This window comes from Harpia harpyja, chromosome 2 (assembly GCF_026419915.1).
Source record: "Harpia harpyja isolate bHarHar1 chromosome 2, bHarHar1 primary haplotype, whole genome shotgun sequence".
In the NCBI taxonomy this organism is placed as follows: domain Eukaryota; kingdom Metazoa; phylum Chordata; class Aves; order Accipitriformes; family Accipitridae; genus Harpia; species Harpia harpyja.
The window spans coordinates 87,716,767-87,743,138 of record NC_068941.1 but is presented as its reverse complement, the minus strand read 5'-3'; the positions used below and the strand labels follow the sequence as shown (position 1 = coordinate 87,743,138).

At 43.2% G+C, this 26,372-nt stretch overlaps 1 protein-coding gene across 3 annotated transcripts in view; it reads left to right on the top strand.

The window, feature by feature from the left end:
- The window catches only part of SLC4A11 (solute carrier family 4 member 11), a 93,329-nt gene that overhangs the window by 61,347 nt on the left and 5,610 nt on the right, over window positions 1-26,372 (top strand). For all 3 annotated transcript variants that reach the window (XM_052780836.1, XM_052780835.1, XM_052780834.1), the window contains 10 exons: window positions 6,062-6,187; window positions 6,945-7,058; window positions 7,937-8,069; window positions 8,378-8,451; window positions 13,057-13,306; window positions 14,066-14,172; window positions 15,327-15,495; window positions 18,374-18,547; window positions 22,593-22,788; window positions 24,957-25,126. In XM_052780836.1, the coding sequence (XP_052636796.1) occupies window positions 6,062-6,187; window positions 6,945-7,058; window positions 7,937-8,069; window positions 8,378-8,451; window positions 13,057-13,306; window positions 14,066-14,172; window positions 15,327-15,495; window positions 18,374-18,547; window positions 22,593-22,788; window positions 24,957-25,126 (1,513 nt within the window). The remainder of the gene's footprint in view (window positions 1-6,061; window positions 6,188-6,944; window positions 7,059-7,936; window positions 8,070-8,377; window positions 8,452-13,056; window positions 13,307-14,065; window positions 14,173-15,326; window positions 15,496-18,373; window positions 18,548-22,592; window positions 22,789-24,956; window positions 25,127-26,372) is intronic.

Sequence of the window (26,372 nt, the reverse complement as noted above, 5' to 3'; positions counted from 1 at the left end):
TCTAACTTTTCATTATAAAGGGATATTGAAGCACTTCAGAAGGGACGTGCTGCAGAAGCACCTTGCGGGGACCCATGTGCATCTCAAGACAGAGCAGTGTCTGCTGTGGCTGTCGGTGTCCTGAGCGTGGTAGGTTCACAGGTGCAAAAGCATCATACGATGGTCCTGCAGCCAATTTTGGCTGTCAGCAGATTTGGAAATCCGTTTCAGGGTCTATGTTCTGGTTCTGCCTGTGTCCAAATTGACCTGTGCATGCTGCCTCTCAGCCCTGGGGCTGTCAGCTATAGCCAGGTCCTCAAGCTTTCCATGAACTGATGTACACAACAGGTCAGGCTTGGCCTAAACAAGGTGCTGGGATTGACTAGCTTGAAAGAATGGTTCCCTTGGGTGCATCTGCCCTGAGTGATGAAATACTGTCTGTCGTGGACACTGTCCTAATGAGAATCCAGCATTACAAATACACCAAAACCATTTTTTTTCTGGAATAAAAAGTAAGTATATGTTAAAAAGCATCAGTGCATTGCTATACAATTTCTGGAGAGTGGAAGATGCAGAAATGAGCCAACTGAAACTCAAGAACTACTGCAGCTCAAATGTGAAGTACTTGCCTTAGAAGCAGTTGTGCTCTTTCAAGTAGGATATGGGGAGAAGAGGGTTTTTTTTAAAAACCTATATATATTAGTATGTGCCATTTCTTCCCAGAAACCAGAAATTAGGATGAATTCTTTAAGGATCTGCGTGGAATGAAAACCAGATGGAGCAAAAAGCATCTGCCATAAACCACCAAGACCGAAGGTGATCAGGAATGTGAAATTCCTGGACCATCTCAAAGCAGCAGTGTACCAGAACATTGGGGATTTGAGCTATCCAAGTATCTGCACTCCAGACAGCCACACGTGCATCATCAAAGAGCTCTGAATTACAAAGATGCCTTTTTTTGAATGGTTGGAGTCTCTAAATCCTCAATCTGAGAAGCATCCTGGGGTTTTGGTTTAGACAGATAAACCGATTAAGGGCAGGGTGATAAATAATAAGGCTTTTCTAGGGCCAGCAAATGTTTTGTCAGTTGGACTTTTGTGGGATTGGTCGTCTTCACACGCTGCACCAAGCTGGCCATTAAATTATCCTTAACCATCATGATTTGGGAGAGGAAAGAAAGGAATCATCTTTTTCTTTTTTTTTTTTGGTCCAGATTAGGAACTTGTCTGCTTTGGATTGCGAGGTCTTGTGCATTTTACTGAACGTGCAAGGATCAAGGAAGAGTTTTCTAAACTTTTGGTCCAGGACTTTAGTGATATGGATGGCTTGTAATAGGTGTCTTCCAGCAGGAGCATCTGAAGATGAACAGTTAGATTATGCTGAACCTAAGAACACCTGTAATTTTTCTTTTAAGTTAGGATTAACAGAATTTGGCATGTAGTCTCCTCTTAATGACTACAATATTTGTTCATGGGATTCTGCTTTCTTAAAAAAAAGTTTGTACAGAACTTCATCCTGATCTTGTCAAATAGGCTCAAAAGGTGTGTGTATCAATACTATTACTCTTTAAGACTCAGTCGAACTGTAGGAGCTTCCTGAATATTTTTTTATATTGAAGCTGGTTTGAATGAAGGAGGGAATTCTGCCTGGACTTAGCTAAGGGGTTTCCTGAAACCCCTTAAAGTTGCTACTCTTATTCTGCAGTGTGTATTTTTCTGGTACAACATGGAGGAATAAACACGAATGTAGCATCTGGAGTGCCTGGGGGGAAATTTGAGGTGCCTGAGATTTTTATGGTGAGCTTTCATGCTGTGTTCTGCTGTATCCCTTCACCTCTTGAGGAGGGAGGGTGAAGGGAAGAGAGGAAAGCTGAGACTTATTCTGTTTCCCCCTGTTTTCCTGGACCCGTGTCCTCAGCACACGGCCGTGGCGGGTGGATAGTTCAGCTGGAGATGTGGATTCCTCCCTGTCCTTGGTCCTGCAGAAGGTCCCTCACCAGCTCCTGAGAGTAAGGCAAGCGCATCTGCTGGCAGCATCCTTGGGATTCGGTGGCGGTGGTTTGCAGGAGGGAGATCTCCAAAGCTCCCTGTAATGCAGGCACGCTTAGAAGGAAGGCTTGAAAGCGCTGGAAAAACGGGATTTGAAAGGGAAGCTTTGTCTTCCTGGTTGTCTAAGACAGCACAGAGCTTAAACCTGCTAAAATGTTGACTGTGGATTGAAGATTTGGCATGTGCTGTAGCCATCAGCTCTCCCACGTGGTGGCACTGGCCACCTTGTTTGGCAGGACTGTGTTCTTGAGGGAGAAGGAAAAGTAAAGGGATTGCAGATAGGCTTTTTCCCTTCCCTTCAGTGCCTCTGCTGCCCTAGATTAGATGATGGGGTAGCTCCTGCATCACTCTGCAGCCCTTCATTCCTAAATATCGCCTGGGTGTGAAAGTTCAGTGGCCACTTGAAGACTGGCTTATGGGATGCTTTGGGGCATCGTGACCTGGGTTGCTTTTGGAGCCTCACTTTGAGCCAGTGGTGGATGGGAATGCATTAAAGATGCATAAAAGCATCTTGTTTTGTCTGAGTGTTTCCTTCCAAGAGACTAGCACTTCATGGGAAATGGGCTGAAAGAAACAAGAGAAAAGGGGAAAGCTCTAAGCTCTAGATTTGTTTCTTCGTATTTCTCTAGTCTGAGCATATGCTTGGCTTCTCTGTTCCAAAATCAGTAAGAGTGGATTTTATTTTCCAGTTAAGTTCTTAGTCTCACTTGTAGTGTGATTTACTCTTCACAGGACTTTAGGGAAGATTCATCTTCTGTTCATCTTGAGAAAATTGGGTGGAGTCCAGCAGCTACTAACATAAGTGAAAGACCAGCTTGAGGGCATTAGCAGAAGTTTGTAATGCTTTGAGTTTTTATGGCTCAAAACCTTTCAACAGATATCCTTACTGTGTGTTTTTACCATTGAAAAGTGATTTTTTTTTTTTTTTAAATCAGGACTTTAATAGACACATCCTTGCTGCTGTGCTGCAGATCAGTATAATTAAACTTGTTTTGCATTGGATATTTCAGAGAATTGGGAAAGAACATTAATAGTCAGACATTTCATAGAATGTCCATCTGCCTCGATTTTAGATTCAGTAAATGTACAATTAGTAGACTTAAGGAGCTCTAGTCCCAGTCTCTGGGTCTTTTGGTCATTAAGTTATTGATGCAGAATACCAAGCAAAGTGAGGCCAGCAATGCTGCAGTTTGCTCTGAAACTCTAACCTTGTCTTTAAAAACTATGACACTTCAGAAATTCGAACAAGTAAAATGGAACTGTCATGTTGATGAACATAATTGCTTCCCATTTCAATGTGTAGATGTACCTTAATTTCAATGGATTGCTTCTGTAATAGTCAGCTACTCAAATTTCACAGCTGAACTGAGAGCTTATTTTTCTGCTACAAATTTACATTGTGCAGTTGGAGTGACACATTTTTCAATGGCTTTATGAGCCTGCTGCAGATGAAATGCCATCATAATGCAGCCCACCTTCTTTTAAATGAAGTAATGTCAGTCCCTGGGTTGCAAATAGACCCTGAAAATGTTTAGCCAGATGTTGACTTTAAAAAGGCAAAAGGTAAATTGTGGTTAATACTGGATTTTAGTGCTTGTCTCGGGTGAATATCTGTACGAGGAGGCAGTATTTGCTCATGATTTTAACTGTAATTAATGAGTGATTAATCATGTTTGTGAAAGGGTATCTTTAATCTGATGTAGTTATTGTGTCCATTATGAAGTGAATTTTGCTGCCTACCAGAAGGGATTCTTTGCTTCTTGGATCTCATCTGGCTGATTAGGGACTGAAGTACTGCTTTGTACTGGAAGTCTTGGACCCAGCCATGATGTGGCATAAGGACTGCCACGGTCAGCAAGGACTCCTGCTGCTGCTTGCTTTGCAAGGATTGATGCTGAAACTAAAAGCCATGCATGAGCATTTTGTGATGCTCTTCGAGGCTTTTTCCTTCTTTCTGTCCTCTCATGCTCTGGTTTATCTACCTGAAAGGTTTTTTTAGAAAGCATCTCTCATCACTTCTGTAGCTTTCTCTGCTCAGCAAATGAGCCTTTTTTTTAATGTAGGTTGCTTCTCTGGTCCTGGCTGCCTGTCTTCTCATGAATGATTTCAAAGCTTTTGGGCATTGTTGACTCTGTTCATGTTGGAAAGACTTTTTTGTCCAAAAAGCAGTATTCTGGAGTGGTGCAGAGTCCTCTGAACAAGGATGTGACCATCTCTACTTAGAAAACTACCGCTCGGTCCACTGTTTGCCCTGCCAAGTCTTTCCTTTTCTCTAGAGGTCTTGGTCACTTGAGAGTGTGAGGTAGGAGCCTGCAGCTGGAGATCACATGAGCAAGCTTCATCTGCAAAAAGTAAATTTCAGGCCCTTTGGTTGCCAAGAGTGGTCAGGAATGTGGTCTGTGGTTTCTGAATCTTCGCAATAAATTGAAAGGAATCTGCCTTGAAACAGCTAGTCCGATGACTCCTGGAAGGTCAGGTTCATATTTGCATGCTTGAGATGTCTCTTGTCAAGTTTCATGCCCTGCCCTTTTTTTGAGGATGCTGAGCATCAGAAGTCCTATTTATGTCTGTTCCTCTCGTGTCTGCAAACAGGAACCATCACAAGGTGTCCTTTATTCATGTGGCTGCCTGTTCATTATGCATCATCTTTGATTTTTGGTTTTTGCATCCTCCTCCTGTCCTTATCTCTGCACTGCAAATGGTGCAGAAAACAGATGTTAGATAAGATTCCCAAAGCCATTGAGCGATTCTCTTTTTTTCATTCCAGCGATACAGTTAGTCTGTTGTGGCAATGTCCAGATTTTCTCAGTGTTGCACCAACAGCCTCTAACGTGAAGCCCTCCATTCTCCAATTCAACTCGTTGGCTTGTAGCTCCCTCGGCAAGGGACTGGTGCTAGCAAATGTGTAGATGGGCATCTGGGAGCTTAGGGGCAGATGCCTGTGTGGGAGTTCACTGCTCAGGAGGCTTCCAGAAAGGGGAATTGGGCAACTCCCAAGCTTGTCCAAGTGTCTCACAGCAGGACCGTCATCAAGGATGGTGGCACAGGCAGGTTGAAGGCTTCAAGGTTTTCTTGAAGGCAGAAACTTCAAGGTTTTCTTTGAGAAGGCCTTCTCTGGTGTATCTTCTCTGAAGAGGCTGTTCGTGGAAAAACTTCTGTTCTCCTCGAGCAATATCAGCTGTTGTCATCTCTCATCCTTTCTCCTATGTGATATGAGCTCACTGGGGATGGACATCAGCCTGAAAACAGGAAAGGGAAGGGAAACTACTTCAGAGGCCCTTAAATTCATATTATGACACTTTAATTCTCTTTCTGGCTGCTTTTGTTTTGGCCTGGTGTGTTTTTTCCGATGGAGATGAGAGGGGGTGAGTGGATAGAAAAGAAAGAAGCCATTCTTTCAGAAGGGCTTTTTTTTTTTAAAGCAAAACTCTTAATGTACGCATTCCTGACCCCTTGTGCTATTTGTTTTTGTAAGTCTGCTAGCACTAATTGGCTCGGCATAGCATATTATTGATTCAAGCCTATAACCTCAGATTTCTGCCTAGGGAAAAATGAAGCGCTTCATGTTTTCCTGCCCAAGGCATCATGAGTTGTGAAGACGAGTGATCATCATGAAGCTCGTTAGGGGCATAGTCCAGAATACCTATAAAGTTGGTATTAAAAAGGCAGGGGGCGGGGGGGCTTATAAACCCTAAACTTACAGTTTCTGCTTTGATCCTCTTCCAAGTTTTGAGGGCTGGCAAAACTGAACAAAAGGCTTCCAGTATTTCCTGTTTTGACGATGCCAGAAATGTCTGTTGGAGCAGTCTGGTGGCATGTTGGTGCTTCTGCTTCTAGTGCCAGATGAACAAAAGAGCATGGTTGTACAAAAGCAAATGTTAAAGACCTATCTATACATTTAAAGTGTGGACTGAATTTCTACTTCTGCCTTTCAGCATTAAACGAACTAATAGTGCATACAGCTGATGCAAGTAGGGTTTCAATGCTTTACAAGTGGGCAGTACTAACATGACTTTTGTTATGGTTTACACTAGGTGTTATTGGAAACAACAAAGCTATAGGAAAATACATCACAACTATGATCTTTCTGTATTTTGCCTGCCTCCTTCCATCTATTGCATTTGGGTCACTCAATGATGAAAATACCCGAGGAGCTATTGGTAAGTTTATCAGTTTTGTGCGTCTGTTGTAGGATCCCACGTATTCAAGCTGAGTAGCTCTGGTCACAGGAAATTTTGGTAGTTTTAATTTGACTAGTAGAACACTGTTGAAGGCTTTTCTAATTGGTTTTTTTTGACTTTCCTGAGAAGACTGGAAAAATTGAACACTACTTCAGATAGTATCATCTGACTTGGACTGACACAGATACATGCTACTGTACTTTTAAATGATGCTCACTTTATAACTGTGTAGTTGTCTGCACATTTTTCCTAGTACAAGTCCCTGTGCTTTCGATCTGAATTTGATTGCCAGTATCCAAACCACTGGTATAGCGGATGATGCTTTGTTCTATCCCAGTTGTGGCCCTGAAGCAGTTCATACTGATGTTACAGTTCATAGAAGTCTTAGTTGAAATCTTGTCCTGAAGACCTCCACAAATACTGGCTATGTTTTTATAGCTGTTTAAAATAAAATTTTGAAAAACAAAACAACAACAAAACCCGCAAACTGAACAAAAAAACCCCCACCCAGCTTTCATAGTTCAACATCTGGAAACCTGATGGCATCCTAAATTATTGGTACAAGTATGCTGGCTAAGGGTCGCTGCTTCTTGCTTTCACAATGTCTCACCTCTGTACCCTCTAAGCATTGCTCTTGCTCGTTAGCAGTTGGCTTCTATGCCCCGTGAAGGCTCCTTGGTCAGGGAGGTGTTGGTTAAAAGCCTTGTTTGTTTCCATCCTTCCGAATTACTCATAGATGTGCAGAAGACAATCGTCGGCCAGTGTATTGGAGGGCTGCTTTACGCGCTCTTTTCGGGGCAACCTCTAGTTGTACTCCTAACTACGGCTCCTTTAGCACTCTACATTAATGGTAAGTCTATTAAACTTGTACGTTGGGACCGATGTGATTGTGATTGGTGTAATGGGACTTTGTACAAGAACCTTGCAATTCTAGTAGAGCTTTAGTTGCATTTGTTTAATAAATCAATATTAAAGGGCTGCTTCTGGTGCTGAGGGAGAGGGGAGGAATTCGATTCAGGTTTCTAAAGGAATCATCTTGCATAGAAAAAACGTTTTGTGAGAAGAAGCATTTCTTTTGTTTCAAGGACAAAATCTTTTTAATCTGATGGTTTTCTCGTGTGGCTACATTAAACCAACTTGAGGATAAGAGCCTGAGAAAGCTTTTTGTTGGTTTTTTTATTTTTTATTATTGGTCTGTTAAGGTGTGATAAATAGCTTTCCAGTTACAGCTGCAAGCTGATATTACTGAGCCAGGGGTGTAAAAGAGCAAAGTCAATATCTATAGGAACAACCAGATGGGCTATGAGTAGCTTGAAAGGTTTAAGACATGAAGTTCTGTTCACAATGCAGTGACTGAGTAAACATGGTGCAAAAGCATGTATGAGATCCCTTCCTCAACAGCATCCTGAAATGTCAGCAAGAGCAAATTCCAGGGGCTGATTTTTGTGGCCTTGATCCCTAGGAAAGATGCTTTGAGCAGCGTGGGAGAATATTCTTCCAAGTGCTTCTCCCCATTTCTAGTGAAGGAAGGGGATGGGAAAGGGGAGAACAGTTTAAGCTGATCCAGTGTTCGTCCAGGAGTGTAAGAACAGGGGTTTAATGGTATCTGCTGTAAGCGTGTTGGGGCATAGTCTTGAAATTTGGTTCTTTTTGCCATCAAGCAGGTGGGAACCACAGGGTGGTAATGATAAGAGTTTAACCTGACGCATGAATGCTTCATTTTTGCAGTCATCCGAGGAATCTGTGATGACTACAACTTGGATTTCAGTGCTTTCTATGCGTGGACAGGACTGTGGAACAGTTTTTTCCTTGTGATGTACTCCCTCTTTAATTTCAGTCTTCTGATGAAGCTCTTTAAAAGGTAGCTATTTTCAAGAAGTCATATTTTGATCAGATTATTCAGCAAATGGAAAAATTATACATTCCCCAAGCTCCTTAATTACAAATTTGCTGCAAAATGTGTTTCGCGAGATGAGGCTAGTATCATATCAGCTTATTGTTTCAGCTTGAAAGAAGCTTTTAAAGATTCACTGGGTTTTGTTTCCTGAGTTGGAGTCTAACTAAAATTGGTATATTTTCAAGTAAATGCATGAATATGCTGATTTTCCTTTGAATGGAGTTGAATGCAGACTCTGCTAATGGTTGTTAATTCCTGGTTTTTTCCCACAGGTCAACAGAAGAAATAATTGCACTTTTTATATCCATCACATTTGTGCTTGATGCCTTCAAAGGCATTATTAAAGGTAAGTCTTGCAACAGTGTTTTTCAGTGCAGATCTCTGCTTTGCTTCCTTGTCAAGGGGAAATACGAGGCTGCAAATATGCATGATGTTTGCTTGTTCCATGTTCGTTCAGGGTCTTCAGGGAAAAAAAAAAGTGTGTGAGATTGAAGCAGCCCTGTGTCAGCAGTTTACCTGGACATGCAGAATTCCCATCAGCTCAAATTTCAGTTCGCTGAGAAAAAATTAGTGTCTTCACTCAACAAATGGAGAAACCATATTAATGTTGCTGTGAAAGTCTTCCCCTGCTACCAGTCTCTTTGGTCCTGGCCAAAAAAAAAAAAAGTCCAATTTAAATGCAGTGCATCTAGATCTCTTTCCTTGCTGCATTATTAAAACTACATGGAGGGGAGTTGAAAGATGAGTTGAGATTGCCCATTCTTACGTCAGCTCTGAGACCCTTCTTCTTAAATGGCGACATAAGGGCTGCAGTGCCTTCCAGCGTGCTCCTAAAGCTATTCTGCCCTTTCCAGCCACTTGGTCCCCATTTCTGGGTTAAGTTTTAGGTGAGTACCCATGAGCAGCCTAGGGGTTTAATCAGTTTCTCTGGTACCTCGCCCTCCTGATCAGGATTGGCAAGAGGTCTTTGTGAAGGTGAAAGGTGTTAGCAGAAATGCCATGTGAATGGCAACCTTTCTCTTCGTCCTGGTGAGGAGCTGGCCAAGTCTGCATTCCTTATTTTTTATGATCTGTTGTCCAACGGCCCCAACTTTGGTCTGTTCTTTGAAATCCTTCAGGACATACCTAAGCACACTGAGTACATCCCTTTTTTTTCAAGATCCTGAGGCTTGGCTTATTATGGTATCTTGACATGCAAGGAGAACACCTTCAAAGAGCAGGTTTGACACTGCAAAGCAATTTGAAGTGAGATACTTCCTCGCTTCATTGGAATCCCTAATTTGGCTCCTTGGGCACATGCTTTGATTGTGCAATCAGAGTGGTTTTTTTCTCTGCAGAACACCTGCATCTTTCAAATATCCTGCTTAGACAAAGCTTGGTGAAGGAGAAGCTGTTCTGGGATACTTTGCTTTCTCCTTGCTCACTATGTGGCTGTGAGCTTTGCTTAATGGGTACTGCTAGTACCCTGTTCCGGAGGCGTGAGATAGTCTCCCTGTGGCACTTAAGGTGTTCCTCAACAGAACATTCAGTTGCTCTGGAGAAATTAGCAAATGCAAATGTTCACAGTGCTGCTGTAGTAGAGAACTGAGGGGAATGGAGTGCAGGTTAAAGATACAGAAAGCATCCGTTGATCTTGGCTGCCAGACTTTCAGGAATATGCAAGCAATACCTCAGAGTATTGCAGTGGGGACAGGAGAGGATCCTGGAAGTTTATTAGTGTAATTAGTGAATTAGGGTAGCTCTCCCTTGTACTTGAAGGGCTGAATTTATAGGAACAATGATAATAAATTCAAACCAATGCTCCACTCGTTTGCCAGCTCATGTTGGCTTCAGCTGAACCTGGGAGTGTTGAATGCATCAACAGATGGGATCTCAGGTCCAGCCATGTTCCTAGATGCAGAAGGGCACTGATGCTGACAGGCACAGACTTTATCCTTAACCCTCTCAGTGCTCATATTTAAACACGACACCAGCGCAGCTCATGGCTGCATGCTCATCTTTCTTCTTCCACTCCTGTTTTGTAGCAGGAGGTGATGGTTCCTGCTGCCACCTCCTCCTCCCACTCAAAACTTCAGTTGAGCAGTTAAGTAGAAAGAGAAAGCTGGTATCTTCTCCAGGCTGTTAAATGTGTCCTGGTGACGGCTAGCCAGGTGATGGTGACTTTGGGCTTCCTTAGTGCCAGGGGATATGCTGCTCTTGCTCTGATATGTTTTCCTCAGTCTGTTCATAGCCTTGATTTTTTGCAAGGTACTCGTACACGTGCAGGAAAAAAGGGGGGAGGGATGCGATACTATACAGCGGAATCAAGCCGTGTGCGTTCACGCTATCCTGGTGACGCTTTGTTTTTGCCATGTGGCCCAGCCACCAAAGCTGTGTTTGTTTGATCTTGACATCTGCACTCTGCAGGAAACAGCGGTGAACTGGCTGGAGCAAACAAAGCGAGTTAATGTTGTTGGAGGGAACTTGAGTGTGCACTAAGCTCGAGAATGGCTCTGTTTCAGCGAGGGCACCACCTGCTTTGCTGCTCTCTGAATGTGGGCAACAAGATTCACTTAGCTCTGTTATAAAAACAAACTATAAATCTGCGGGAATCAAATACTTTATAGCAAGTACGTGGTGCAGGACGAAGGCCTCCGCTAGCCATCGTGGCACGTTCTTTTTGCTTTAAGTAAAATACAAGAGTAAAGTCAAGATTTCTTCTCCTGTATCCAGGATCGAGTGGAGCAATCCTACCTAGTTTTGAGGTGGGTGCAAACTGAATTGCAGCCTGAGAAGTAGTGTACGTAGATGTGATCAGACTGAATGCAGGTCACCAAAGATGTGCTCAGCCCTAAATGTATTATTGCAATATAGGCAAGTGTGGGAAATGGAGAAAATCCCCAAGACCCCCCAAAAAGTAACTTATTTCTTACTCGTTCAAGTCCAGATCTAAATACAGAGGCATGCAAATACATTCTGCGTAGTTGCCGAGTTGTGTGTGCTGTGGGTTTATCACATGCTCAGTAATTGTGTGTGTCTCTAGGACTTAGGGTCAGCTGAGATGGTGAACAGGCTTTTAGCCCTGGCCAGCTGCTAATCCCCAGGAAATACTGCCATAATCATTTTTGTTATGACAAAAGTGTCCTTCAGTGTTCAGAGCTGGAAACTGCAAGTCCTCCAACAACCTGTTCTGTGCTCGTATGCGGGTCGTGGCAGTGCTCTGTGCCTCAGTTTACCTGTTTGCAGAGCAGGCGTGGGTGTCCTGCCTGGGCTGGACACAGCTGCGAGGACGGAGGGAGGAAATGATAGCAGAGGCTCTTCTGTAGCACGCGATGCAAAAATATGCAGTGCTAACGGAGATCGTAATGAGATTGCTCCTTATTGGGAGGGAACCTTTCTTGTGCTTTAGAAGTGCAATGATCTTCTCATTTCTGGCTACTGCTGAAAGCAAATTGAAAGGTTAAATCTCGAACTGTAAACCTTCTATGATCTTTAATTTTATATACAGAAGTACTAAATGTGAAGTAACTGGTCTTTTCTCTTGTGACCTGCGTGTCCTACTGACCCCATCCACTTGTCGAATGCCCGGACTCCTTTTAAAACATAAGGGTGGTACAAGACAGATTAATACTGCTGGTAAAATGGCAGCATGGCTAAATGTGGGGCATTTTACACCAGGGTGAGCTCCAAACCGGCAGTAACAGAAACTGTGCTTCGGCCAAATTCACGGTGGTTGCAAATACTAATTGTGCTTTGTAAGAATGTTTAAAGTTTGGCTTGCTTGTTTTCAAATATTTAGAATTACAGTTTGTTTTGCCTGCTTTCCCTGTAGCTGCTGCAGGTGGAAAAGCTGAGGTGCTTGGGGTTTTCAGAAACTTATCTGGGGGTGGGGGCAAATGTTATGAGGAGCATTATAGCCTAAGCTTCAGATTGTTGTATTTTTGTCTAAAGAGGATGGTTCTGCTGTAACTTTTGAGTTTCCCTATGCAAAGTTTAAAGGGGTATTTTGACTAAAGCGAAGAAAGGGACTGCAAAGCTCTGATATGGTGGTTTCCATCCTCCTGTATCTCCCAGTTGGTATGAGGGAGAGTGGGTGCTGCCTGCTGCTGTCTGATCCCATAAAATGGGAGTACCAGGGCTGTAAAGCCCAACTCCCATCTTCTGGTTTTACTTGCTCCTTGTGGCACCTCAGGCTCTTGTTCCCCAAAGAGGTGAAATTGTCCCCAAACCACATTTATACGCTCAGAGCCAGCGGGTGCCATAAAAATGGGAACACAGCTGTCTAAATGCTCAAGAGCAAGAGTCTATTTACAACTGTTAGTTACTTATATAAATGCTTCTGAGCTAACCTAATACATTTATGGACAGTTCCAGAGGCGTTACTGGGTGTTTCACTTGTACGGGTTTACTTGAGGTGCTCTGTAACTCTATTTTAATTTGCAGTGTAAACTTAAATGTTCTGCCAGGTTTTGCATATGATCAACACTTATCTTTAAAATCTGGACCAGCCTTGGGGGAAAAGTAATTACTGTACAATTTGTAGTCCACTTAAGGATCTGTGCAGCCTGGCTGCTCTTAAGTTTTTCAGAGATCCTGACAGAATTTGATTACCAGGCTGCTGAAAGTAGATGTGTGTGTATGTATTTATATATTTTTAAGAGCAGTGATTCCAGTGCTAGAAACAAAATCATATAAATAATTAGCACTGGAAGTCTTTACGGTTCAAACATGTTGCTTTAGATCAATTTAATTTTTACCCGTTAAAATAAGTGAAAAATAAATTTGTAAAGTGCTGGCTTTGTAAGAGAAGCAGCTCTCCTGATTTCTTTTCACTGGTTTGAGGGGTAGAGCTATAAACCTGGTGAAGCATAATGTTAATCCTGCATGATCAAGCAAGAACGAACCACTTTATTTTACTTGCTTTGATTGTCACAAACCTATCCTAATGCTTGCCTGTTGGTTGTTTGTACAGTTTTTAAGAAATATTACTACCATGGGCGCACAGGAGACAGTTACTTGGAAAAAGCACGAACTGATGCTATTCCAAGCCTCGGCATCAATACCACCTTCTTGATGAATTCATCAGTGAGCAGATCCATGTCCCTAGAGAATCAAACAGGCACGCATGATGTGCATTATGGACGTGAAACTGCCGTCCTTAGTCTCATGTTGATGTTGGGTACCCTTTGGCTTGGTCATACGCTCTATCAGTTTAAGAAAAGGTGAGTTACTTCAGTTTTAGAGCTCAGACTACTGATTATTTCATATTACCTCTGAGGAATCGCTAATGGTTTAGATCTTAATTTTGTAACCCAGAAAACTCAGGTGGAACTCTTCCATTAGTGGTGGTGGAAGCCAAAGCCAGAGATGAACTTGGCTGGCCACCTGGAAAATGTTAGCAGCAGAACAAAATGTTCGGTCACTGGACAATGCCCTTCCGTATTTGGTTTGGCGTTGCAAGTGACTTTTTAGAAAGCTTTGGGTGAACCCTGTATTTCATGTTGGAACTCCTGTAACTCCCCCCAAATAGGCATTGAACTGTCTTGGTGGGCAAAAATCCCTGATGGTGCTGGAAGGTCTACTGGGAATGTACCTTCAGTGTGCTCTTGGGATTCAAATGCCCAGCTCTAACTTGGGTTTTACTCCCGTTGTCCTTAAAATTCTTCATTTGAAATGCTTGAGTAAGCAATTAAACTAAAGTGGAAATGAGACACAAATTGGTGCTTGGAGGACGTTTTTCTAGCTTGCATCTTAGTTTCTTGTTTCTTTGTGGGTTTTGCTTATGCATTCATCAACCTTCAAAGGCTATAGATTCCAGAGGATTTAAGGCTGAATTAAAGACTAATTCTTCACTCCGAGTATCTCTTTAGAATTGCAAGATTGGACTGAATTTTCGCTTGTTAAAGCATTAATGCTCTCTGGATTGAGCGACTGTCCCTACCGTGTGTGGTTGATGGAAATTTTTTCTCTTTAAATTGCAGCCCATATTTGCATGCGAGAGTACGTGAAATTCTGTCCGACTGTGCCTTACCAATTTCAGTTCTGACTTTCTCTGCTGTGGGTTCCTACATCTTCAAGGAAATTGAAAGTAAGTTATATTTTTATTCTCTGGAATACTGGGGCGTATGAAAAAGAGAAATGAAATCCTGGGAAGATTATGCTAAAAAACAGCAAAGTTCTTCAACATAATTTCACAAATACTGTGTGTACCTCCCGTGACCTCAAGAGCTCAGATTTCCTCAATATTAGATTTAATTCATTCAAAACCGTAATCAAACGAGTCTGAGTGACATTTTTTCTCTAGACAAATTATTCCAGTGTATCTTTTGATTTCCATGTAATTTAAAGTACGTATCTCTTGCAACAAAGAGGATCAACAATTTCTGGCAAAGAACAAAGAGCAGAGTAATTAGCAGGCAGGAAGGGTTGTTGCCAGTCATACAGACGTAGATTTGATGATCCCAGTCTATCCTCTTTGTCTCCAGTTTACGTTTTCCTAATTTAGGTGAAATGGTGCAGAGCATCTGGGCAGTTCGAAGTTATACAAGGAAATCTAAAAATGAGACACCATTCATTGGCCAAATAGATCAGCTTTTCCATATCAGGAAGCGATAATGGGGACAGGAATTGCATTGTCCTGTGGTGACGTGAATGGGTGAAGTGAGGAAATGTATGGAAACAAATAAGAAATGGGGTTTTTTTTCTGTGATGGCCATTCCATCCAGTTGGATTGTAAAATGATGTGTGGCCATGTGTGATTTATCCCTAGTCATGGATTTCTTCCAATGGCAGAAAAGTAGGGGCATTTATACTAAAATGCCTTGCACAGCTTGTTGGGTATGCGGAAGTTTTAAACTGCCTCTGTCAGTTGATTAACTGAGCAGGAGGAATATGCTGCTAGGTAGAAATAAGGTTTTCTAATCTAAAAGCGCCTTGCATCTGTGGAAAACAAGTTTCCCTCTTTTGTTTTGCTCAAATACATGTAATGCCTCACTAGAACTAGCAGTAGACTGTCAAATCAGGATGGCAGCCAAGTTCTAAGAGGATGGAGGAAAAAAATAAACTAAAACAGCCAGACGAGCCTGTCTTACATGGCCTTCTGGCTCCCACATGCCAGAGCATCGCGCCTGGTTTGCTGCCTCGGTTCCCAATAATTCACAGTGTGGGTAAAACATTACTCGAGTCCATGTGGATGATTGGACAAGAAGGTGCCTCCTAACATTGTTCCTTGTCTCTTTCCAGTGTCCAAATTTAACTACAATCCATCTGAGAGCTTGTTCGTGCTGGCCCCCGTCCAGTCCCTCTCCATCGGGTCAGTGATGAGCGCCATGGGTCTGGGGTTCCTCCTGTCAATGCTCTTCTTCATAGAGCAGAACATCGTGGCGTCACTCACAAATGCCCCAGAGAACAGGTAATACTTTTGGTACTCCTCTTACTCTGTGGAGGCACATCCTCAAGTCTCTTCCCAGCACTGCTTGTCCAAAGCTTGCCCGAGTATCAGAAAAGATATTCAGGACATGTTCTTCAGAACTTCTCTTGTCACAGATGAAAGTAACTCTACTGCCTAAGTCCTCACCATCCCCCAAACCCCATATTGTGGCAGCAAGTCAAAAGTGTAAAGTGTCCATGAGCTCATCACATCAGCCTGTTTCTTCTTTGCCCACGTGTGAATGTTAACATAGATATTTTTTATGGTTTGAGGTCTGTGGATGTACCTCCAGATATTTAGGGAGTGTCTGACACGTGTGGATGCTTGCACTGCTCTTGCAGTACAGAGAATTTTTTGAAAATGAAAAGTCAATGACCTGCAAAAATGTCATAGTGTGATATGCTGCAGCTGAGCATCAGAAAAGAAGTGTTTGGAGCTGTTAGTCTCCAACTGAAAAGGTGGAAGTGAAGTAAAACAGTACTTCTAATGTCTGATAGGTCTGATTTATGTGCAAACTTGAGTTGAGATGTTGCACTATTAAAATATTCCCTCTGATGTTTTTTGTGCCGACTGCAATCAGATGTGATATCAAGAATGAACGCGTATGACTTTTTTCCAGGGAAACTACCATGTCTCAGAGGATTTTTTGCTAATGTAATGTGTGGGAGGGTTCTCTCCTTGCATAAGGTACATTAGCATTCTCCATGTTGTAGCTGGAGTGACACTGAATTAGGGGAGAGAAGACAAGCTCAAATTCAGTTACGCTAATTTGGTTTTCTTCGACCACACAATTTTTTTCCTCTTATCTTTATTATATCCCTTTAAGTGTTGCATGAATCTGTAATGTAAGTGGGTCATCTCTTTCCTAACATGAGTTTCTTCTAAACTTTTGGTGTTTTCCACTACAGTGTCTTTAAGGAATGTAAAATATTCTTTGGAGTTCTTCATAATGCCTTGTTACAGGGCTGAGCTTAGGTATGAGGGCATGGGTTTTTAGAGATGGAAGAAATAGGACTTGACACCTTCTGTTGTGGTACCATCACAAAAAAATACTGTCGTCTATACCAGCTGAATGGAGAATGTGTTGTCTTGGTGTCTTACCAGAGGTAGTGATTTCCTCCTGTAGGAAAAACAGGGAAAAGATGATGCTTGCCTTGCAAGTCCACTGTTGTGCTTTGCTAAAGAATAATCAAAGCAAGCGTATAGGAAGGGCCAAGGAATACTGAGCTGATTGGGCAGCATGAAGATAACCTAGGATAAGGCATCTAGATCTTTGTATGTGTGTTGAGTTAGTCAAGCTCAGTGGAGCCTATCCATTGGTCAAAGCAGGTGTAGACCACACACAGTGCTGCAAGACTGCTGATACCAAACAGTGTCCCAAGGACATTAAAATGATGCTGCCGTTGGATGTATGGCCTTTGTACATAGAAAGCCTTCTGAAAAGGGCAAGCAGGACAATCAAATGATAACCCTAGGGATGCTGGAGATGTCTTTGCTCTGAGAAAGCAGCACATGAGCAGGGGCCCGTGCTTTTAAAGTGCGAGCCAACAGAGGAAGCGTGTTTACAATCCCACCCTTCCTGCCAGCACCTTCCAGCTTCAGAGGCATTGCAATGTAGACATCTACCTGACCTAGTCACCCCAGGGCCGCCTCAGTCAATGGAGGTGAGCACTTCCAGTGAGACGAGTCTTTTTGTTCCAAAACCGAACCCCACCCAAGATTTCTGCTGCCCAAACAATGGCATCTGCTGCCCTTTGCAACAGATGTTAGGCATAGATCTTCATGTGCTGGGTCATGTCTACTATCTCCAGGCTCCTCATGTCCTAGAGCATCTCAGATGGCTCCAAGCCTCTGCTTAGGTATTGAACAGAGCTTGCTCGGGTGGCATTAAGACACCTAAATGGTGCACCCTTTCCAGTTGATGGTGCCTGGAGAGCAATTCAGCTGATCCCTTGTGTCAGGGTGACAACTGCTGTCCGCTCTGATGTCCAGGCAGAAACGTAGCTATAGACCTTTAAGTTAGGTATCAAAGTCTGAGAGCTGAATCCTTCCCCAGCCTTTTTCTAAACTTTACTCATAGTATCTGAGCAGTTGGCACCAGATGGGTATATTCAGGAAAGGGACACACCTTGCAAAAAATGACAAGGTTAAACTAGATGCGAATTCAGTGTTAGCAGTTGCTCTCGGTGTAGTCCTTGCAAAGTGAATGTGGTCAGCTTCCTTGGTGAAGGCTGCCAGTTTCCCCCTCCCCTAACAAACAAAACGGTGACGCTACCCTGCATTCATCAAAGTTAGGAGCGTATCTCCTTGGTTGACTACTGAGGAGGAGCTGAAGCTTAATGAATTCATGTCCCATTTTTTTATCTTGCAGTAGCAATTACATAATTAGGGGATTACTGCAGCATACCGAGCACACGTTCTGCTCGTGGGGAAGGAGGGAGTTCAGGGTTAAAAACAAGGCGGGTGGGAAACTTCAGTGTCAGTATCTTGGCAACCCGTGCCCAGGTTTCTAACCTCTCCCCATGGGACTCTGCTAGCAGATGTACGTGTATATTTTGATTGGATTCTGCAATAAATGTAGTGACAAAACACTGATGAAACTTTGATGGGCTGTTATTTTAGTGGGTTGCCTTTCTGCTCAGCGTTGTTCTTTCCGGGAGATGGCTGCTTTGGGAGCAAACTATCAAGTTTCGTTACCTTTCGTGTTCTTGTCACGCAGGCTGTAAAGCAGGAGGAGTGTGAAATCACTCTGTGCGTGGAAGTGCACTTTGGTATTTAGCATTCGAGCTCAGGTTCAGCAAGAGTAGCCTGTTATGGTTTGCACTGGGTGTAACTGCTGTCAACAAAAACCTCGTTTCAGGTTGGTGAAGGGAACAGCTTATCACTGGGACCTCCTGCTCGTTGCGCTGATTAACACGGGGCTGTCCATCTTCGGCCTCCCGTGGATCCATGCTGCTTTCCCTCACTCCCCAATGCACGTCCGTGCCCTGGCCTACGTGGAGGAGAGGGTTGAAAATGGACACATCTATGAGACGTAAGTAGGAACTGCAGAGCTGTTCTGGATCTCTTCAGTTTCATTTGTGGTTTCCAAATCCTTTGTGGGTTACGTGGTTGGGGAGTTAGCTGTCATCTTGAAGACCTGCAAGATATGAAGGTGCGAGGGGAGATGCACCAAAAGAAGCCACCTCAGCCAGCATGGCCTGTGACCTGGCTTCATCCCCCTTCACCAAAGCGCTTGCTTTAGGACAGCCACAAATTTATGCTCTTGTCAGTAGCTGGCAGCAGCCTGCAGGGATTCCACCCACTCCGTTGCAAATTGCTCTTTGGAAGAGTCGGCCAAGGCCTTTTTCAGGTTTATCCTTGTGGAAACTGAGGAGATGCTTTGGGCAGATCTTTCCAGATGTCTTTACCAGAAAGAATCCAGTCTGATTCATTGCCTGAAACCTGTCTGGTGGTTATTACAAAGGGTAGGAAAAATGCAGTATTTCAGAGCTCCCATAGCATCTTCCGCCACGTTTCAGGAAGGCAAGATGCTTATTAAATTTTCTTGTTTTTAACCAAAAGTGACTGTGAAGCCATGCCTGGGTCACGGCTTTCTATTTAAGACCAGCTTTTTTGCTGTTCTGAGTTGTCCAACATGCTCTTATCAGAGACCTGTTTAAAAAAAAAAAAAAAAAGCACCTAATTTCTCATGAAACCTGCTCCAGAATAGAGATAATCTGGTCTGTTTGATCTCGGTATGTTACAGTTGAGTGCTTTTACCTCAGAAGTGGTAATTTCCACTCACATGCTGTTAGTTTTAATTATCCTGTCTTGGTTTCCATTTTCAGAGTTGCCACTTATCAAAAGTGAGGCTAAGTGGTCATTTACTGGGGGGGGTGGAGTAGTTCTGCTTTAATTTCAGTCTTGCCTTCATGCTGTTCTTGGTGCCAGCTGGCCCAGCCCAACCTGGCACAGCTGCTTTTTGGGTCAGTGATGGACAGATTTCACCTTCCACGTCTGGAAATTGCTGAGTCCTGCTGCACCCTGCAATGCTTTTACAGACCTTTCCTGGGAGATCAGTCCCTTGAGCTCGTATTCCCATTAGTGTGTGTTGGTATTGGCTGTTCTCACAACTGTATCCGTCTTGAATAAATGCTAAACCCTATTTCAAAAAGAGCAACTTTGTAATTTGAGTTCTGTAGGTTTTTAATCCATGCCCCTGCTCCTGGTGTCCGTGATCTGTTCTGGGATACCTCTGCTCTCCATTTCTTGGTGAGATGCAGAATTTATACTCTGAAACCCGTGTGCCAAGCCTTTCTCCTGTGTATTCTGTTGTCAATTTTAATACCTGGTGGTTTTTTTCCTGTTTTACCACCTACTGTCTTGATTCCACGTTCTGGCGTCTCCTTGACAAAGTCAAGTCCCCTGCCTGAATTAAGGACTACCTTCTGCCCTTGTCCTCTGCTCCTTCACCCAGCTGCCCCAAAAGAGCATTGGAGAGTCCTCTTTGGCCATGCTATAACCTAGGTACATCTCCAGTGATTATCCTGAAAGGGCTGAGGGATGTCCTAAACTCACTAAGCATGTTCCCTCGCGGCACAGCTCTTCCTCTGGAGGCAATTCGGTAGGTAAATGAGTGCTGTGAACTGGATATTGGGAGTGAGAAAGGGAACGAGGATTTCCTAGTTGTTTGAACTCCCTTTGAGACTGAAGCTTTTTTCTCTGCAAAGTATTGAGCTACAAACAGGAGGCTCTGAGCAATGCTGTCTTTTTTTTTTATTATTATTTTTTATTTTTTATTTTTCCTCATAGCAAGCTCTGCTGAAAAAGAAACATACTGAAGCCCTGTTGGAAAATCAGGAGTTCTTTCAGCGCTGGCTCCCTTTGCAGGCTCCTTTCCTGCACTCAAATCAAAGCTCTCAGTGAGGATGATGATATAAACAAGACTAAAGATCTATCGCAATGAAAGCAAAATCTTCTTCTCCCCTGTAGAGTAACCACTTGAGTTTCATGTGGCAATCTGCAAATAGGCTCTCATTACTCATACAGAGGAGGTCAGGAATGGCTAATCCTGTGCTAGCCATATTTAAAGGATTCTGGGGAAATGAGCCTGGATTACGCTCTTTAATCTCCATTAATTACTTCATTTCCATTGCAGCACAGACTTTCTGGAGCTGTTTCCTCAAGAGCCAAACCAGATTCTGAACATATGCAAATTACAGGGTTTCTTCTGTTGACTTAATGTGATGTCCTTACCCTGGAAATAAGAAAGGTGCTAGAATTGGTAGAAGACTAATTTGAGGCTGGGAACTTCAGCTTTAAAGATCTCCTATTTGGTCAATTATGAGCTATTTTAACTATGTTCTGATAAGAACTTCCAAACTACTTTACCTGGCATTAGAAGGAGCTGGCAGTAGTAGTTGCAGTACATCTTGCATGTGATCAAACACTTCAGTGCTGTGATTGCTGCATCCCCAAGAGATGACAGCAGAAAATTTCATGAACTTCAAAAATCCATTACCAAAGGGCTGCTACTCTGAGCTGTTCTGTACGTGCAGACTTGCATCCAGTTGAAATGTGGTGGCTTCATAACTCATTTTGATCCTGAGCTCTTTGGTTTGCATGACTTCACTTGCAAGGAACCTAGCAGACTTGTGCATGCTCAGACTGACGCTTGCAGGTCACAAGCATACCCAGCAGCGGGCTAGATCTTTGCCTGAAATAGCAGAAACGCTTCTGTAGCTTGCCCAATGATGAAGCCAGGGGAACCCTTGCTGTACCTGAATGAGGGTAAATCAGTTAGCATCCTTTCACTCCTGCTTTACTGGGCCACTTGAGAGGCTCGTAGTGGTTCTGGTAGCTCTGAGTTAGTCTGACCACTCCTTATCGGACTATCAAATTACTCTGAATTAGCACTTGCAGTTGCACTTCAAGCTGCTTGGCTCTGTTCATCTCCAAGACTTCTGTGGCGGTCCAGACCTGGAGGCAATGGGAAAGGCTGCCAAATTATATTCACCTAGGTGATGTCCCAGTTCTCTCAGAGCTGACAAGAGCAGTCTGCAGATAAGAGTGAAGTGCTCTACTCTCCCTCAGCTTCTCAAGGCATTGGCAGGGACCTCTTGACATAGGAGACTTGCAAGAGGATCTGAACAAAATCTGTGGTTTCTTTTCTCTATTTATAAGTAGTCTTGAAACATGAGGGTTTTCTTTCCTCTTATTGTTTCTGGTATTTTTTTTTTCCAAACTAGGAGATGCTCAGAGGTTTAGCTGAAGTGAAAAGAAAGCAAAGCAACCTCCCCTCACCCCCCAAGTAGGCTCTGAAAGTTGCTGCATGCTTTCCTGTCAATCTTCCCTTCCCCATTAAAAAAAAAAAAAATCAATCTGTGGTCTGTCAGCTCTAGAAAATTTGCATTAATTAATTACATGTTTTGCATGGTAATAGGCAATTTGCAGTGCAACTGCTATTATCCACAGCAGAATTAAATTTCTAGCTCTCTCTGTAGTGCTCTCGGCATTCCCTTCCATATAAACAAGGAGATCCTCATATACATCAAAAATGCTGACTCGCAGTCAAGAGTGTGCAGACTTTTTGGTTTTTTTTCTTCCAAGAGGTTCATTAGTTCCCGTAGAAGTCAATGAGTTTTCTTTTGGATAAAAGCCAATTGCATATGCACAGGGTAAATCGAGGAAAGGATTACTGCCCAGAAACAGGATTCTTGCCTGGGTTGTTTTTTTGGTTTTTTGTTTTGTTTTTTTTTTATTTATTTATTTTTTTGCAATGTGCTAAACAGAATTAGTTCAGAGGGCAGTTTAGTTCAGGATAGGATCTGTGGAGCTTTGCAGAAGGGGAACTTGGCATTTTTCCAGCTGCTCTGTTTGAGCTGTGGATTAAGCGCCTGGCCTGGATCCAGCAGAGCTCTGCCTTCTCAGTGTCAGCACGGGGCCAGAAGTGCTGATCTCAGTGCAGTGGAGATGAGTTTCCCTTTCCCGAGTGGCACGTGTCCTGCGCCTACCCAGAGTAGTGAGCCCCAGCGATAAGCTTACGTGGATACTGGGGCACTATCCTACTCCCCTAATCCCTGGTTTCTTGCTTCCAGGATTGTAAGCGTGAAGGAGACCCGCCTGACGAGTCTAGTAGCAAACTTCTTGGTTGGCCTCTCGCTCCTGCTCCTCCCTTTCCCTCTCCAGTGGATCCCAAAGCCGGTCCTCTACGGCCTCTTCCTCTACATTGCGTTGACCTCCATTGATGGGAACCAGCTCTTTGAAAGGGTGGCTCTCCTGCTCAAAGAACAGGTATGCAGACTGGGCAACCAGCCTGGTGGAACAGAGAAGGAAATTGTATTTACAACCTTAGCACTAAACTGTGCCAGGAGCTGATGTGTCAAGCTGCTGGTGTTGGGAAGGGGGTTACCCCCAAAACTCGTGTTCTCAAGAGGCTGATTTCCAGCTCCAACCTGTGCTTCGTGTATCCCTTTCACCTTTCTCTGCAAAGTGGAGGTGAAACTTGATGTCTGTAGTTCAGCCTGGCTGCCACTGAGACGTGAGCAAGACAAGTCTTTTCCATGAAAGCGGACAGATGGGTGGGAGAATAATGCAGTGTCAAACAACAAGTGGCATGGTTATTGTTGGGTTAAAAAAAGGTGGTAGCTGAATCGTTCATAGAATGGCACTGCATCTTGTCTGTCTTTCAAATTTCTGCATAAATTGCTTTCTGCATTTCCTTGCCACAAAAGAGTTTGAGCTTTCTTGTTCAGAGTGATGTCTCGGATATAATCCTTCTCTCTTCAGTCTGCTAAGAATCGCTTGGGAGCCCCTGTCTCCAGGAGGCAAAAATGAGTGCATGAATGGAGCCAGGATAGCTGCTACAAGTGAAGACGCCCTCTAAACTGTGTAGAGTGCAAACCAATAATGCATTCAAACAATTGCACAAACTATTGCTCGCTGAATGTAGGGTGTTTGTGAATTTTAACAACCCACTGTGTTGATGTGTCAGCTGCAGAGTACGTGCATTTTTAAAATAATAATAAAAAAGTACTTTAAAGCACGTGCATAATGTTAGTAAATGGTGATCTTTGATCTCCCCAACAAAGCTTCAGAACAGGTAATTTTTTGCTATATTTTACGCTTTCATTTTGACTCGTGAAATACCACGAGATGGGATTTTAAACTCCAAATGAAATTACTTGCATTATTGAAACTCTTCTGATGTGGGCTGAAAACAAATCTGAAAGATGTGTTTTCAAGCCATCTCCGTTACAAGTGTTGAGAAGGTGTTTGTTTGCAGTGTAGGCGGTACCTGGGAGCAATAGCGAGTCTCCAGCTCACCTTTTCTTATGTAAGAAGGGTCAAGGGCTTAATAAGCCAAACATTTGGCTCTGTGTCTCTGCTAATCCATCCTGATCTCTAATATAACAATCCCAGAGGTTAAAACTGTAAAATCCGGGTAAAGATTACATTTGTCATGTCAATTTTCAAATGAGGATTGAATAGTTACTGATGTATGTGTAATATTATTTGTGGTTTTAGTACAAATTATGTGTGGAATTTTCCAAGCTTTGGTTTGGAAAATTAAAAAGTATTCTGAAATATGGAGATCTCCCTTTTCTGGAAACCTTTTAATGAGTCATGGCACAATCTGAAATCCATTGAGCCTGTATTGGTGCCAGCAGACAGTCGCTCATACTCTTCATTGATGTATAGACAGTGAGTCAAAGCCTGTGCTCAGACATGAGCAAGTAACTGTCAAAAGAAACCATGAGCGATATTTAGCCTATTAATGTCACTTTTCTCCCTTTTTTTCTCAAAAATGAATAGCTTATATGAGTTGAGAAAATAACTGCAATCTGAGTACAGCCTATTCCCGCACCTCCCCAATCTCATCTCCTGTTTTTTTCCCTGCGGGGGTTCAGCCAAGAAATGGGACCACCAGGGCCAAGCGTGGAGTCTGATCAGTAGAGGACAGAAGGCTATAAAATAAGGAGGAGCTGGGTTTCAGGTGGAGAAACCATCCAGCGGTAACAATACCCAAATGCATCTGCTTACCGTCACCGCCCCCCGCACACCCCAACAGGCACTTCACATATTGTTGCAAAGCCCTGATAATCCTATTCAGGGGAATCTCATTACTGTACTTATCAAGATATTTCATTGCGCTCCAGATGCTCCCAAAGGCAATTTTAGCTGTGTGGTGTGTCTCTTCTTCTCCAGGTTTCTAGTGCCCAGTTATCTTCTTTGTGTTGCTGCCAATGCTGTGGTTTAAGGCACTTGCTTTAACCTTATAAATCCTGCGTTCAGCTGTTGAACCTATTAAGGAGTTAAGGACTCTGATGCTGATGCACTTTGTGTGTGTGTGTGTAAATTGATGACTTCCTTAAATCCCTGGTGTTCAAAAGCCTGTACCGCATTCTGTAGTCACAAGGCCAGGTCGCTGCATGTCTAATGTGTAATTTTTCTCTTCCCAGACTGCTTATCCTCCGACACATTACATCCGCAGAGTGCCCCAGAGGAAGATCCACTATTTCACCGGCTTGCAGGTCCTGCAGCTCCTTATCCTCTGTGGTTTTGGCATGTCACCGTTGCCCTACATGAAGATGATCTTCCCGCTCATCATGATAGGGATGATCCCAATCAGGTACAATGCTTGGCTGCTTTTTGTTTGTTTGTTTGTTGTTTGTTTGTTTTCCCTGTCTCCCATGCCTTTTGTCTTTAGGCTTAAACTGCAGGACAGCTGGGTGGTCCAGAAGAGCAGCTGGTACTTTCCTGAGTAGCCAGATCCTGGAAGTGGGTGATGGTGACCTCTTTTTCACCAGCTGCTCAGGGTTGAGGAGGAGTAGTGCAGAGAACCTGTGATTTCACTGATGCTGGGTGTTGTGGAAAGGGTTCTGGGCTGGCAGGTACTCTTTTTTCAGCTAGTGGAGGGGCAAATAAGTCATCTTTTGCAGTGCCTGTGAGATGCCTGATCTTCCTGAGAAGTCGTAGTCTGAGTCTTCCCTCTAGGTGGTATTTGATAATGTTCCTTTTTGCTTTGCAATTTGATTTCCTAAGGCCTGTGCTCAGGGCAGAGCTAGAAACTTTTCCTAAGAGGAATCCTTACCTCTTATCCAGTGCTGTGGTGACCTTACAGACCTCCCGCACTGCTGAATGCCATTGCCAATGATCAGTTAGGTCAAACTGGCCACATTTAGTCTTAAAATGTATCTTTAAAACTGGGAGGACCGCACAATATCTTGCAGTCTTGAGAGAGAATCGCTGAGAAATTTAACTAATTTCTTCCTTAGTGTTCATTAACGGTGACTGCCCATCATTCTCCAGTTAAATCATTCATGCTCTCCATCCTTTGGTTATAATGAGAAGCCATAATAAGATCTTGGAAGGAACAGATCTGTTTCCAGTCCGCTTGATTATTTTTAGGCCAGCATGGCATCCAGAGATATCTGGTTGTCTTTGAGCTTGCAGTCTCAGAGATTTTCTGTCTGATCTCAAAGTTCAGGGCTACCAATGTGTGATCATCTGCCAAGGCAGCTATTGTGGTGTTTTCCGTGGGTGATAAAGATGGGTCCAGTTCTTTCTAGAACAAAAGCAAATGTCAGTACCATGGCTTTCAACAGGAGCAGGTTAGAGCTATTTGGGCTGGATTTTTAAAGATAAACAAAATTTTGGAAAACGCTGAACTTATTGTTCCTATGGTGAGTGTCTCTCACCCACCCTTCACATAGGTGTCACTTTGGATAACTGGTTAAGTGGCTGGTAAATACTTCAACTGTGTGCAGTGCTGGATGATTGACTCTTGTGGGAATTGCAAGTCTTGCCACAGAGCAGCTAAATACAGAAAAGAAAGCATGGGACACTCTTTGCCAAACATTCAAGTATCAGACACA